The sequence below is a fragment of the Myotis lucifugus genome, unplaced genomic scaffold (genome assembly GCF_000147115.1).
Source record: "Myotis lucifugus unplaced genomic scaffold, Myoluc2.0 scaffold_90, whole genome shotgun sequence".
NCBI classification, from domain to species: domain Eukaryota; kingdom Metazoa; phylum Chordata; class Mammalia; order Chiroptera; family Vespertilionidae; genus Myotis; species Myotis lucifugus.
In genome coordinates, this window is record NW_005871138.1 from 658,767 (window position 1) to 673,843 (window position 15,077).

At 47.7% G+C, this 15,077-nt stretch overlaps 1 protein-coding gene across 3 annotated transcripts in view; it reads left to right on the forward strand.

The window, feature by feature from the left end:
• The window catches only part of EEFSEC (eukaryotic elongation factor, selenocysteine-tRNA specific), a 228,066-nt gene that overhangs the window by 169,813 nt on the left and 43,176 nt on the right, over positions 1–15,077 (forward strand). For all 3 annotated transcript variants that reach the window (XM_006091305.3, XM_006091304.3, XM_023756145.1), the window contains one exon: positions 7,157–7,813. In XM_006091305.3, coding sequence (XP_006091367.1) covers positions 7,157–7,813 — 657 coding nt within the window. The remainder of the gene's footprint in view (positions 1–7,156; positions 7,814–15,077) is intronic.

Below are 15,077 nucleotides of genomic sequence, written 5' to 3' on the forward strand. Positions count from 1 at the left end.
CTTGTTAGGAGAATTATATGGACTGTGGTCTGTAAAGCTTCCTCACAGGGCGTAGGTATCCAGCAGATGTGGAATGTGTGTCTTTTTTATCTCTCTGTGGGCCACGTGGTGACATGATGAAGTCCATTGGAACATTCATTGGGTGCTTGCTATTCCATGCAATGTGCTGAGGAAAACGGGTGAACTCATGATGATTTCCACCTGGAGTCGCTTCCATTGGTGGTTTTCAGTAGCCTCAGAAAGAGAAACCAGGTCCTTCTGGGCACAGTATCCTGCAAAATCCTCAGAATGCTGTAAAACCAAATTGCAGATAGTAGACCAGAGAGAGTATCTGACCATGTCAGGTCTGAGAGGAGAGAGACAGAAAGGGTTCATTTGCTCAATCAGCAAACATTTACTGAGTGTCTGTCCTGTGCTAGGGGTTACCGTGCTACCCAAAGACAGACACCAGGAAAGTCAGGTCTGAAACCAATCACTGGGCTCAGCCAGCAGGAGGCTGTTGCTGACCTTGGCCAGGGCAGCTGCAGCAGCTGATGGCAGGAGGAGAGAGAGCTGGACTGCTCCTGCCTCTGCAGCGTGGGTCTCATGGCAGGCCTGGCTTTCCTGGCTTTATTCCATGCCTGAGAAGGGCTCCTATCACAGTGGCTGGTGAGGGATCTTCCCTCTGCTCCTTCTCCAGAGCCATCTTTCTGGGTTCATCCCTTGGGGGCACTGCATTGTCCATCATCCAGACCCCCCAGCCCCTGGCAGGGCCGAGCTACTCTGCCCCCAGCTCCAGCCAGCCCATGGCACAGATTCTGCTCAGCTGGTCAGGAGACAGGGCCTACCTTTTGTCCCAGAGTTTATTGTCCCAAGTCTCATCCTATTTGCTTTGTGACCTTGGAGACATCAAAACCTCTGTTTCTTCATCCATAAAATTGAATGTAAAAATATTGACTTGCCCTATAGGGTTTTTATGAAGAATAACTGACCCAGATGATGGTAAAGCTTCTTTGTTCATCAGAAAGGGCCAAACTGCTTAGCAAGCATGAACTTAGGTTTTAAAAATTGTTTCTTGCTTGATGTATTTTTCCTCCCTCCCTGAGTCCATTCCTCTCTTCCCCAGAAGTGCTTGATGCCAGGCAGATGGCAGACAAGAAGAGACAACCATACCCTGTGGGGAGCCAGACCAGGAGCTGGGCCTGACTGGTGGTCCTTTCCTGTCCCTCTCAGACAGGTGTCCGGCAGCAGTAACCTTCCTGCTCTGTCACCCATCTTCCTCTGCTGCCATTCTAACTACACTCCGCCAGGAAAACATGGGGACCTGGTGAGCCTCAGCCTTACTTCTCCTCTGCTTAGAAGGCTCCTTACCCTGAAGGTTGAATGTAACCTCTAAGTGCCCAGCAGGTCCTGCTCCCACAGCAAGGGGATGTATCTGCATGGACCTTTATGGATATGTAGATGCCAGACTTGGACTGGAATTCTCCAAGGGCAGGGACAGTGTTGTACCTATCTATGACTCCATTCATTTATTCCACAAATATATATTGAGGTCTCCTGTTTGTCAGGCAATGTGCTCAACACTAGAAATAAAGATGGAAAAAACAAAGCCCTCATTGTCATAAAGGCTACATTCCAGTATAGAGAGACAGTCAGTAAACAAATATGCCAGGTGGTAGTGAGTGCTATGAAGAAAAATAAAACAAGGAAAAGAATATGGTGGTCCTATCTCTTATTGGGGAGTCAAGGATGGACTCTGATAAAGAGACACGAAGTGAAGGAGGAAAGGGAAATAGGGATATCTGGGGGAAGAGCATCCCAGTCAGAGGCAAATGCAAAGGCCCTAGGTCAGTGGTTCTCAACCTTCTGGCCCTTTAAATACAGTTCCTCATGTTGTGACCCAACCATAAAATTATTTTCGTTGCTACTTCGTAACTGTAATGTTGCTGCTGTTATGAATCGTAATGTAAATATCTGATATGCAGGATGGTCTTAGGCGACCCCTGTGAAAGGGTCGTTCGACCGCCAAAGGGGTCGTGACCCACACGTTGAGAACCGCTGCCCTCGGTAAATGCGTGCTTGGCATGTTTAGGGAGCAAAAAGCAAGAAGGCTTATGTTACTGAAGTGACACGAACCGGTTGGGGGGCAGGGGAATCACAGCAAATAAAGTCAAGGGAATAATGGGCTGATTTCAGGGCCTTGTCATAGTAAGGACGTTAGCTTTTTAGGAGCGAGATGATAAGCTGGTAGAGAGCTTGGAGGCAAAACTCCAGTGTCATATCATCTTACATTTAAGTTACGCTGTGGAGAATGGATTGCAGGGGGAAGGACATAACAAAGCCCAATGGGTCAGTGACCAGGGTAGGCAGTGGATGTAGTGGGAAGAGCTGGGACCTGTTTTGAAGATAAAGCCCATTACATCACCTGATGACTGGATTTGGGTACAAGAGAGCCGAGGAGAGCCAAAATGGAACCACATTTCTCCCAAGTGTCTGAAAACGTGGAACTGCCATTTCTGAGAACAATTGGACTGAAGGAGATAGGTCTTAGACATAATGAGGCGGAGATGCCGCCAGACATCCAAGTGCAAATGCCAGGAGACTGTTAGGTGTGTCTTCTCCCAGCTCCTGAACTTCACCTCTCCTGGAGCTGCCAGGTCCTTTTCTTGTGCTGTTTCTGAGACATCTGATCACAGAACTCACAGCTGCCCCTCCAAAACCTCGTCCGTATTCTCTCCCAGTTAGTGTAAGGTGGGCCCTCAGACTGGAAGTCTGGGAGTTCTTCTGTATGTGCCAATCTCTCCTCAGTCCACATCCAGTCTGTTACACCATCCCATCCTTTTCCTGCAGAAAGAATCCTCTGAGTCTCTTCCTTGCTAGTCTCCTTCTTTCCTTTATTTCTCCACTTCTCCTAATCTATTCTGCACACCGTGTAGCCAAAGTGGTTTTTTAAAAGTGCACATTTAAAGGTGTCGTTCCTTTGCTCAACTCATTACCACCAGTGGCTTTCTGTTATTCTTCACATAGTGAAGGTGGCTGGTCTGTGTCTCCAGCCTGACTCCACTCCCCTCAGCCAGCCTCCCTGTCTTTCAGTCCCTTAAACAAACTACATTCTTTCCCATCTCCACCCTGCCCTTTCCTCTGCCTGGAGTCCCTGTGGGTGGTTCCTTCTCATCCAGCTGGTCAATTTCAGTGCCACCATCTCACGGAAGCCCTCCCTGACCACCCAGGAGGAATTAGGTACTCCAGTTATTTTGTCTAATAGTACCTCCCATAGTTTTGTAATCCTGAATTTATTAGTTGATTATTTAATTCATGCACTACCACCACCGCCCCCCACAAGCATAGGACTGAAACTGTTTCTGTTCTACTTACCCCTGTATCATTGAGATGCGTGAGAGAAACTTAATAGGTATGGGTTGAATGAGTGCATATACAGTGCCTCAGCCTCTTGACATGGATATTAGTAGATATAGGGGGAGCAAAAGTAGGTTTACAGTTGTGAGTGTGTGAAACACCACTTATTCTTATTTATTTATTATTGTATTACTTATTTGTATTACAACTGTAAACATACTTTTGCCTACCCCTATATTGGGTGAGTGAGTTGTTAAAAAGATGGGTAGAAAATAAATGACTGAAAGGCAAGTCTGTTTTTCCCATTCAAACTACCCACTTTTCTCTATTTTTGGTGTCCTGAATGGAATTTTATATTCTTGAAATGTGTCTTGGTGGAATGAGGACTTGCCAATGCTCCATGTGGCAATGCTGTCTGCATGCACCCTGTGAGAGCCCACAGTAGTGTCGCACTACCCTGTCCCTATCTTTATCTGTTTCACAATTTCCTGTCGAGGCCCTTAAAATCTTGATTTGCACAGTTATTAGTCTTTCTGCTCTTCACGGTGCCCTCTTAAGGCATTCTTTATTATTTTAATCCTAAGAACACGAGCCCTGTTGAAAAGAGATCATGCTTTGAATAAAGCCTGCTAGGCAGTCAGCTCGATGGTGGGGGTGGGGCTGTTGGTAAAGGCTCTGGCTGCCCTCTCTCACAGGAAGGCTCTTAAACACAAGGGTCTCTCAGGCCCCTGCAGGGCTGGAATCTCAGCTCTGTGCTCTGCCAGGTGTGTTTTTGCCACGAAAGGCATTTCTCTTCCAGAATCAGGGGCAATCATTCTGTTCAGAGGTACTGGGTTTTTCAGCAGCCTCCTGTGCTTGGCACTGAGGATGCAGCAGTAGGTAGACCATGGCCCCTGTCTTAAAGATTTAGAAGTGACCATCTATAGGAGACTGGTGGTCAGTGCACTCCCATAGGGGAGCGCTGCTCAGCCAGAAGCCCTGAGCTGGGCTCACGGCTGGCAAGCTCAGCAGCGGTGGCTGGAGCCTCTCCCGCCTCCGCGGCAGTGCTAAGGATGTCCAACCACCAGCTTAGGCCCGCTACCCATGGGGAACGGGCCTAAGCCATCAGTTGGACATCCTCTGAGGGCTCCTGGACTGCGAGAGGGTACAAGCTGGGGTGAGGAATTTTGTGCACTGGGCATCTAGTTTATTATATTGTCATTTAAATCATTTAGCACATAGAGGTGGGACTGACAGGGCCGTCAACCAGCAATGACAAGTCAGGTTCAGAGTCACAGAGGATAGTAAGCAGCTCTGTCCAGAGGAGTCCCTCCCAGAAGGTACCCTGAGAGCTGGGATTTTAGGGATAAATGAGAATTTGCCAGGTGAAAGAAGTCCCAGGGAGAAGGAGCCTCATGGACCCAGGGCAGAGACATACAGAACTACAGGGTGTGTAATGAATCATGAAAGCTTCCATTGGCTGTGATTAAAGGGTTGGGAGAACATGGGTCAGGAAGAGCTGTAAAATGGGCCTGATGGTGGGAGGCTTCAGTGAAGGCAGAGGAGTCCAGCAAGCAGAGAAGGTGCTGGGAGCCATGGCAGCCCCCACCTACCCTGAGCATGTCACTCACTGGGAGGGACTGGTTCCCCATAGAAGTTCAGTTGACCAAAGCATTTTCCTGTTAATAACAGTTTCACCCAAAAGATTAGAAAGTCATGATGTAGAGATAGGAGCCCATGTACATGTTGGTGCCAAAGGATTGCATCATCAGACCCGTGTTTTAGAAAGCTGGCTGGGAGGAGGGAGAGCAGGGTTTCAGGCCAGAGAACATCACACTGGGCTGCTGCAGTTCTTAGGAGAAGAGTTGTGATTTGGGTTTCTACCTCACTGAGCAGACACTTAGTGTAAGGTAATATTCAAATTCTCCAGTTACTCTGAGATGCATTCCTAAAAATCTAAGTTTCCCATTGCCCTTACAGACCATTTCAGAGATGTTTTATGTTTCTCTTTGATTGATCTTGGCTGTGGCTTTTGACACTGTGCTTCTCACTTTCTCTGCCCCCTGACCTCTTGGGTAGGTAGTTAATGATCTTTAAACAAACACTTGAGTATTATGGCTCTCCAGGAAGGGACCTGGGCCTGATGTCAGCATAGCATTCTCCCTTTATCCAGGGAGAAAATGAGTGTGCCCCACACCCCACTTTGTAGACAGGGATGTTTGTGACCTAAAGGTCAAAATTGTCTTTAGTTTAACAGTTTTTGATGGTAGGTTTTCTGAAATATACATTTCTCTGCTTTGCTAAGCAGAAATCCATGAACATGATTTCATCTCACCTCCGAGACAGTGGATCTTTGTAGGAGCATTCATTTATTTTGTGACCATTTGTTAGAGCCTATCCCATGTCTGTTCCTGATTTACAAACTGTGGGTGCAGAAATCTGCCTGGTATAGAGTCAGTGTAATGGTTTAGAAGCAGAGATAAAATCAAGTTTGCCTAAACTCCTGGGTGATTTCCGCCTGCCTGCCCTCCCCTCCCCGCCCTCCCTGCTGAAGCCCTCCCACCTCTTTGTTTATTTCTCAAATTGAACAAGCCTCTTTCAGGCCTTTGCACTCATTGGTTCCTCTGTTTAGAACTTTTTCTGGACCTTCACACAGCTTCTTCCTCTGATCAGGTCTTGGTTCAGACATCGCCTCTACAGAGGTCTTTCCTGACCACTGATCTAAAAAAGCTGGGCCCGCCCTAACTGGTTTGGCTCAGTGGATAGAGCATCGACCTGCAGACTGAAGAGTCCCAGGTTCGATTCCAGTCAAGGGCATGTACCTTGGTTGCAGGCACATCCCCAGTAGGGGGTGTGCAGGAGGCAGCTGATGGATGTTTCTAACTCTCTATCCCTCTCCCTTCCTCTCTGTAAAAAAATCAATAAAAGATATTAAAATAAAAAAATAAAAATAAAAAAGCCAGACCCTCCCTCAACCCCAGGCCTTCTCTATAACATGTTATATATAATATGCGTATTATATAAGTATATTAGTTATATATACTTATATAATACGCATATTATATTAGTATATTAGTTATATATACTTAAACATAAAATTTTGTATTTTATTTGTATTAATATAATTTAGTTAATATACTACTATATTTGTAATTTTTTTTCTGGATACTAACTTCTTTAGAAACAGACCTCATTCTATTCCTACCCTTAGAACAGTGCCTGGCACATAGCCAGGGTCTATGTGTTGATGAATGAAGAGTGGCCCTGCCCAGGAGAAGCCCACAGACTAGGAGGCAGGCAGGCACAAATTAAGCAGTGATAGCACAGCGGGCTGAGTGTGATTCAGAGGGGCTGAGGTGGCACCACAGAGAAAGAGACAGATCCTACCCACTGGAGTCTGGGCAGATTTCCCAGAGCAGTGGTGTTTGGCCTTGGCCTTTAAGGACAGATGAGCATAACTTGGCAGGCTGAGGAAATGGGAGGACTATTCTGCATGGGGTGGCAAGCCTATATAAGAGGGCTTAAGGCAAAAAAAGTGTGGGAATGGGGCTTGGGGTAGAGCAGGGACTAGAAGGTTGGAGGAAACTAAGGTAGTGCAGGATTTGGTTGCTGTGACCACTGCCCACATCCTGGACTAGGTGCCCTGTGGACCTAGGCCTGTATTTGCAGGGTGGAGCCTTCTCTGTCTAAGAGGAGTCTGGCCGGCCCCAGAGCTCCCTTTGGCTGGCACACCAGGTGCCAGGTGAGTGTTGGCGAGGACAGGGATTCCTCAGCTGGCACCCCTCACCTTAACCTCCAGGCTTGTGGGTCTCATGAGCTTTTGTCTCTTGCTCCTGACTAGGTGGTGAAGAAGGTGAAGTCCATGCAGATGTTTCACATGCCTGTCACCTCGGCCATGCAGGGAGACCGGCTGGGCATCTGTGTCACTCAGTTTGATCCCAAGCTGCTAGAGCGTGGCCTGGTGTGTGCCCCTGAGTCCCTGCACACTGTCCATGCGGCCATCATCTCCGTGGAGAAGATCCCATATTTCCGGGGACCCCTGCAGACCAAGGCCAAGTTCCACATCACACTGGGCCACGAGACGGTTATGGGCCGGTTGATGTTCTTCAGCCCTGCCCCAGACAACTTTGACCACGAGCCTGTGCTGAACACCTTCGATTTCTCCCGAGAATACCTATTCCAGGAACAGTACCTCTGCAAGGATCTTGAGCCAGGGTCAACAGGCAGTGACCAGGCCACCGAGAAGGCAGGCCAGGCCACAGAAGGCCTCTGTCCCCGACAGCAGTGGGCCCTCGTGGAGTTTGAAAAGCCTGTCACCTGCCCTCGGCTGTGCCTGGTGATTGGCTTCAGGCTAAATGCGGACATTCACTCCAACATGTGCCGGCTGGCCTTCCATGGCATCCTGCTGCATGGGCTGGAGGACAAGAACTACACTGAGAGTCTCCTGCCCAAGCTGAGAGTGTACAAATTGAAGCACAAGCACGGCTTTGTGGAGCGGGTAAGCAGCTCCTCCCTGCCCATTGCCCTTCTGCCGGGCTCTGGTGGCTGGGATGGGCACAGTTTGGCATCTGAGATGAGAGCCAGGAAGGCATCAGAGACCTGATCTCAACTTCTGTAGTTTTTAGGCAAGGAAACTGAGGCCCTCAGGGGTCAAGTGGCCCAAGTTCTTTCGTTAGTCACTGTGCCAGGGCCTACACCCAGGCAGGGAGCCCTCAGGGAGTAAAGGCGCCCACACAGGGAGAGCAGGCCTGGCTCTCACACAGCCAGTTTCAGGCAGCAGCGTTTCACCTAGGCCAGCAATCACTGGTATCATTGGCCTTCCTGAGCCTTGGAGGGGAGGCTGGGCCCTGCCCTATCACACTGATGCCAGGCCCTGACTCTCAGAGCCAGGGGGCGGGGGGAAGGGGGAGCCTGAGCTTTCATCAGGCAGGGTGGCTGCTGTGTCTGCCCCAAGCCAGTTATGTCAAGGGGAGGAAGTATATGACTGGTCTTGCAGGCCATACTGGGTCAAGTCTGTAGGGTGGGGGAGTAAGGGCTAATGGTAGCAGGGGGTTCCAGAGAGCAAGAGGCGGGAAGGTACAGGAAGATGACAGAAAGGGAGGGTCCAGGTTGCTGGCTTTCTGGGGTATCTGATATCACTGGAGGCAGTTTTTAAATGTGTGAGTAAGCCAGTCTAGTTTATAGGCCTATCATTAGGGTGGATGGGTATGATGGCCTGAGAGAGCCTACACAGGGTCCCAAAGTCCTGGAACCCTCTTCTTCCCTTGGGTGGACCTGCCCACCCTCAACATCCATCCATATAGGTCTGAGTAGGAATCCATGCCTACTGGTCCTCAAATGAATGGGTGGACAAATGTGCAAATCTCACTGTCTCTGGAGCTGGCTGCCTGGATGTGGGTTTATACAGGTAAGGGATGGTCATTAGGGGAGGGAAAGGTAAGAGGAGGGCTGGGACTTGGCTGTAACTGACTGAGCATGGCAGTGCTGCAACCCCAGTGTTGGGGAACTTAGGCTCCTAGTGGGATGTGCCCTGAGGCTCTCAGCAGGCCTTAGAGTTCTGCTCCTCAGACAGTGTCAGACCTATACTGAGCAGGTGCTCAGGAGAAGGTTCCCGGAGCCTTGTGCATTAGACAGTGTTGAAGTTCCCATTGCCTACCACCCTCCCGTCTCCCTTTCTTCTTCCAGATACCCAGGTTTTCTCCTCTGGAACTTTCTGTCATTGCGGACCCTTCCCCTCCCCTCCTCATCTCTCAATGCTTCCTAGGTACTCAGGACCTGTCCCTCTTCTCCTACTCCTACTCCTAATCTGCCCTCCAGTGGGGAAATGAGAGCAGCCCTTTCCTTACCCGCTCACAGATCTGAAACTCAGGATTCCTAAATCGATGAACACAGCCCTCCAACTCAGCCAAGCACAGCTCGGTCACTCGGTGTGTGGGCCCTGGAGCTGGGTCTACATCCCACCTCTGCTGTTCTCTGGGCAGGGGACTGTCCTCTGTGAATGTTGGTTTTCCCATCTGCAGAGAGTGGCATATGCTAAGCTCCTAAGGTCACTGGAAAGTGTTGAAGGCTGACAATGGGGGCCTGTTCCAGGGCCCCGTCAGCCCTAGGCCAGCCCCAAAATACTGTTGATGAAGGTGATAAGGCACACATCACTCATTTGTCTAGCTTGATTTGTTAGCAGCATTATGGAGTATAATTATTTTGTGGTGAAATATCTACCGTGGAGTAATGCCCCACTTGGTATATTCATGGATCTAATTGCCCACACACAAGCCTATCAGTGGTGGGGCAGCAGTCACCTCCTTTGAAGACAGGAGCCTGGGTTTGTGAGGAGCAAGTAACACATTGCTAAAATGAATCAAGCTGGAGTGTCCTTGGTGGGAGACTTTTCTTCCTGGTAAGGTTGGTAAGGCACTGAACTTGGGCATCAGATGGATAGGACTCAAACCCTGGCTGTGCTGTGCAGCACTGCATACCAAGGACAGCCATTTTATTTCAGCATCCTCATTCATTCAGGGCAAACTACAACCTCATAGGGTTGGATTGAAGGAGCCACCATAGCACAGGGCATCACATGTAAGAGTTCTAGTGCAGATGCAGCCAGAAGGCTGGACTGTTTGTGAGGGGTGGCCCTGTTTGCTTTAAGCAAGAGCCAGAGTGCCCAGAGATTTTCAGATCGCTTGGTCAGCCACAGTCTGGGCCATGTGGTAGACTGGTCAGGTGTGTAGGATGAAGGCCTGGCAGGCCTTGGGTCAGTTCCACCCTCAACACCTCCTGAGGTAGAAATGGGATGGTTATGAGACTTCCCTGCACCTCAGGTATGTTGCAGTGCTGCCCTGTGAGGTCAGAGGGAGACGAGATGGGGGAATACACGTGAGGGCCCGAGATCAGTACTTGGCTCCTAACTCTGTGCTTGCTGTTTTCATGATTATTAATTTTTAAGCTCTTAGAATCATAATAATAACTCCTAGAGCTTGGGGCCAAAATGGTATTTCACTCCTTACCCCTGGACATCATTATCCCTCTTTGAAGCACAGGGACCAGTTCCCTGACCCCTGTCAAGAACCACCCAGGGCTGGTGGAAGTGGCATGTTTTGGGAGGGAGCTAAGAATCAGTCTGGCCCATGGTTGTAGTTGTCCAGGGCAGGGAAAGCCCCATGCTGATCTTTCCCTGGCCGTACTTAGCTGCCTCCAAAACTTCTTGGACACATCACAGCTATCTCCTAGCATCCCGGGCATGCCTCCATTCAAAGAAGTCTCAAAGAGGCCAAGGCATCTTGAACAGGTTAAATTCAATCTCCCAGGATGGATCTTCACCACCATGGCAAGCCAACTCCCAGCCTTTACTCTGTCCTGGGATAAGGACAGAGCACAATGGGCAGGCTCATTGTGTGCTCTGCAGGCACAGTCAGCTTTCTGGGAGGTCCTCCATTCATAGAGAAGGAAGGCCCAGCCCTGAATAGATATGTGTTGAATGAACACTTTCACCTGGAGGGCTTAAAGTATATAGGCCTTCTGAACCTATCACCTAAAATATATTATTCATTCACTAGAGGCCCAGTGCACGAATTCGTGCATGGGTGTGGTCTCTCGGCCTGGCCTGCGATCAAGGCCAATCAGGGCGGCCGGCTGGGGGGAGGGACCATGGGAAGTTGGCTATGAGAGCACACTGACCACCAGGGGGCAGCTCCTGCGTTGAGCATCTGCCCCCTGGTGGTCAGTGCATGTCATAGTGACCAGTCATTCAGTCAACCAGTTGTATGGTCGCTTAGACTTTTATATATATAGACTAGAGGCCCAGTGCACAAAATTTGTGCACAGGTAGGGTCCCTAGGCCTTGCCAGCGATCAGGGCCAATCAGGGCCTTCTGGCTGCTGGCTGCTGGCTGGGGCCTTCCTTTGCTCTGCGCCACCCCCTGGTGGTCAGCACATGTCATAGCAAGTGATCAAACTCCCAAGGGGACACTTGCATATTAGGCTTTTATATATATAGATATGGTCAGATGTTTACTGAGCTCCTGTGTATGACAGGCACTGGGGATACAAGATGGACAATGTTCTTGTCTTCACAAGGGGGACTGGCAGAGAATAGTAGATTGGGCACTTTTAGGTAGTAGTAAGTTCTAGAAAGAAAATAATTGAGGGAGGTAACTGGGAAATGCTGAAGACCGTGCATGGCACATTGCAGAGGCCAGCTTTCAGGCCTCCAGCCTTTCCTCTTCCTGTGCTAGTTTTCTCTGGATCTCTTTCTGAGCTGCTGCAATCAAATACAACATAATCAACTCACCACTGGAAGTGGCTTTCCTTGCTCAGCAACAAATGAGTCACTTGGGAACTGACATTGGATGCAGCCTCATTCTCATTTTTTATTTTTGTGAAGAAATTATGCTGTGATGACTTAAACTGTTTGAAATTTTCTCACTTTTCTGACCATTGTTTTTCTGTGAGCTGGGACTGTATGTGATGTCAGTGTATACTGTATTCTGTCAGCAGAGCCGGTAACAAACACAACACTTTGCCATGTGATTCAACTAGATAATATCCACACCCCACAGACCCTTAGAAGTATGACATTCAAAGTCCACTTTTTCTGTTTTGAATATGCAATGGTGGATGTGCACTGATAATACAAGTAAATAACTAAGACGTGTGGTTGGATGCGATGCTGTGGAGCTCTCCCTGTGTCACTGCAATTTGTCATGCACCTGGCACCTCCTAGGTCTGTGTTGCAACTGCTCAGCTCTGTGCTGTGAACAAGATTGAAAGGAGTCAGTGTGGCTGAGTGCCAGTAAACTTTACTTATAGATGCTGACATTTGAATTTCCTATAGTTTTCACCCATCATAAAAGTCTTCTTCTTTTGATATTTTTCAACCCACTGGAAAATGTAAAATCTATTCTTAGCTAAAGGCCATACAGAAACAGATAGTGGACAGGATTTGGCCTTCTAGCTATAGTTTTTCAACCCCTGATCTAAATGGTAAATAGGAGTCTTGAAATAGAATACACATACTGCAAGGAAAAGTCTGTCACCTACGCTATAAGTTCTCCTCTCTCTCTGCATTCCCTAGGAGTCAGGTTCTCCGGTGGGCCTTGGTTAATAGAGCTGGTGCAGAGCTCTCACCCCAGCTGGGGAAAGGGAAGTGAAAGTGTTCTAAAGAGCTGTCTTTCTAGGGAGAGGGCTTGGGGAAGGGAATTAGAGCATATGGTGATGAGGGAAATTGTTAATATCCCATTTTTAAGTAAACATATAGAAATGTAAGGTTATGAACACAGATAAAAGAAAAGAAACTATGAATGGCATAAGAAGTGTAGTAGAATTTCCACAGTAACTAAGGAAAAACTGAAATGAATTTAATTAAACCAACAAAAATAAGAAAAACAAGATCACTGCTCATAAATAATAACAAAAACAGAAGGAACAAAATTAAGTTTTAGCCACACTAAATGTGACTAGCTGAGTTCTCCTATTTAAATACAGAGACTACAACATCTGGTTATATGCTGTTTATAAGAAACACTTAAAGTGATAAACAATGGTTAAGAATAGAAAGATGTTAGGTGACTATAAACAAAAAGAAAGTATGAGTAATAATATTAATTTCAGACAATGTAGAATCTAAGATTAAGAATACTAACCAAGATAAAGAGGACATCACGATAAAAGGCACAGTTACAAACTTGTATACACAAAACATATAAAAACAAAGGAGAACTTGGTAAAAAATGGAATAATAATTGCAGTGGGACACTTGCGAGTGCATATTTCAGAATTGGACAGGTCCACTAGACAGCAGATAAAAGATAAAGAGACATAATACAGTCACTATGCTTGATTTCTAGATAGGCAGATGGAAATTCTTACATCCCATGAATAGAGAATATATACTTTTTCCTATATGTATGCCACATTTACAGAAACTGAGCATTCAGCAGTAATCATTTTAAAATATTTATAGAACACTCACTATGTGCTGTTTTCAGGGCTGGAGATATAACAATGAATAAGAAAAGAAAAATCCCTTCTCTCATGGAATTTGAATTTTAGTTGTACTTGAAGCCACAGAAAAAACCCAAAGGGTTTTTTAAAGTAGAAATCATAAACCATTGAAATTAGAAATGAAGAATTTATATGTAGATATGGCTATAGATATATAGTTTGTGTATTCAGTCATTCGTTCATTCTTTCATATATTTTCTGCTTGGAAATTAGCAAACAGTAAATTGTCCATTGGTTAAGGCCATTTCTCATACTATTATATAATGTTGAATCCCTTAGTAATAATTTTTTTCTCTTTTTGAGTTTTCTTGCAATCCTTCTATTACATTGCAGACAGCTTTAGGTTCCCTTGAAGATGACTTTAACACAGGGCCAAGATTCAGACCCTTCCATAGCAGCAATATAGAACTAGGATTCAGTGCATTTTCTTCGTTGTATTTCCTTTTACCATCAGGTTCCTGTTTATGACAAGCCACTCTAGTTTTCTCTTTAGAGTACCATGTGAAGTTTTCCTTTTAAACATATATATTTAAAGAAAACTATTAAATAAATAATAGTGCACGTGTGCAAAGATCTGGTGAAAATAATGAGGGGTGAAGGATGTGTCACAGCCAAGGCTGGGAGATGCTGGCCCTGTCCCCAGAGGTCCCTGCACCTGAGCCAGCAGCTCCTCTCTTAGGGCGCTCAGGACAGAGTCTCACAGGAAACGGGGTCTTCCTAGTGCAGGACAGACTCCTGCCCATGCCAGAGGGACATCAGAGGGCTACAGGGGCCAGGAGAGAAGCAAGAACTGCTGAGGTGGGAGGAAGTGGTCTGGTCAGGGAAAAGCACGAAAGAGCTGATGACCTTTGAGGTGTGTCTCGTCACTGTTCAGATATTGGGGGCAGGGTGGTGGTGGGGGAGGACATGGAAGAGGGGCTTCCCAGTTCCAGGCACTGTTTCCGCAGAGGCACAGAGCTGTCATGCAGGCCCTGGCCATTTGGAAAAGAACCCTGAGCCCAGGGTCTCCAGCAGCTGCAGGGCAGGGATCAGGAGCTCCAAGAGGTAGACCAGGCCAGGTACTGAAGCCAAGCTCTTTATCCTCAACCAGGGGAAACACTGCAGACTGGGGATTAGGGGAGGCTTGTTCAACTTGTAGTAGAGAAATGCTCTGAGCAGGGCTAGCAGAGCAGCCTACAGGGAGGCTGTCCACTCGTCCCCAGCCTCGCCCCTCTCACCCAGCCTTCTAGTTGATTTGAATCATCTGGCCATCACTAAAGTCACCTGTTTTCTTACTTGTAACAATAGCATGAAAAGAAGTGGGCAAATGAGGGCTCAGTGCCAAGGACTGTGAGTGCTCTGTACCCCTGCCTGCTCCGTTTTATACCTTCTATTGCCACACCCCAGGAGGCCTTCCTCACCTCCCCATCCATCTGCCTCCCTCCCTGCCCTGGCATCTTGCACAGCTCCACCCCAATAATTTTCTACAAAACAAAGGTAGTCCTGCCAGCTCCTGCTCAAAAATCTCTTTTGGCTCACCTCACCACCAAGACAAAGACAATGCTCACACCTTAACACACCACAGCTGGCCTGCCACTAATTGTGAAGCTAGTGGCAAGCCAGCCGTGGGTGCTAGGGAGTGGCAGGCCGGGAAGGCAGGCAGGTGGGCCAAGTGGATGCTTCCTTGAGACCAGGACTGGAGGAGAGAAGAGGGCCAAGCATGGTGGTGTCTGCAGGCTCCAGCTATGGGCAGCCCAGGAAGCTCAGGCTCCAGCCTGCAAGAGT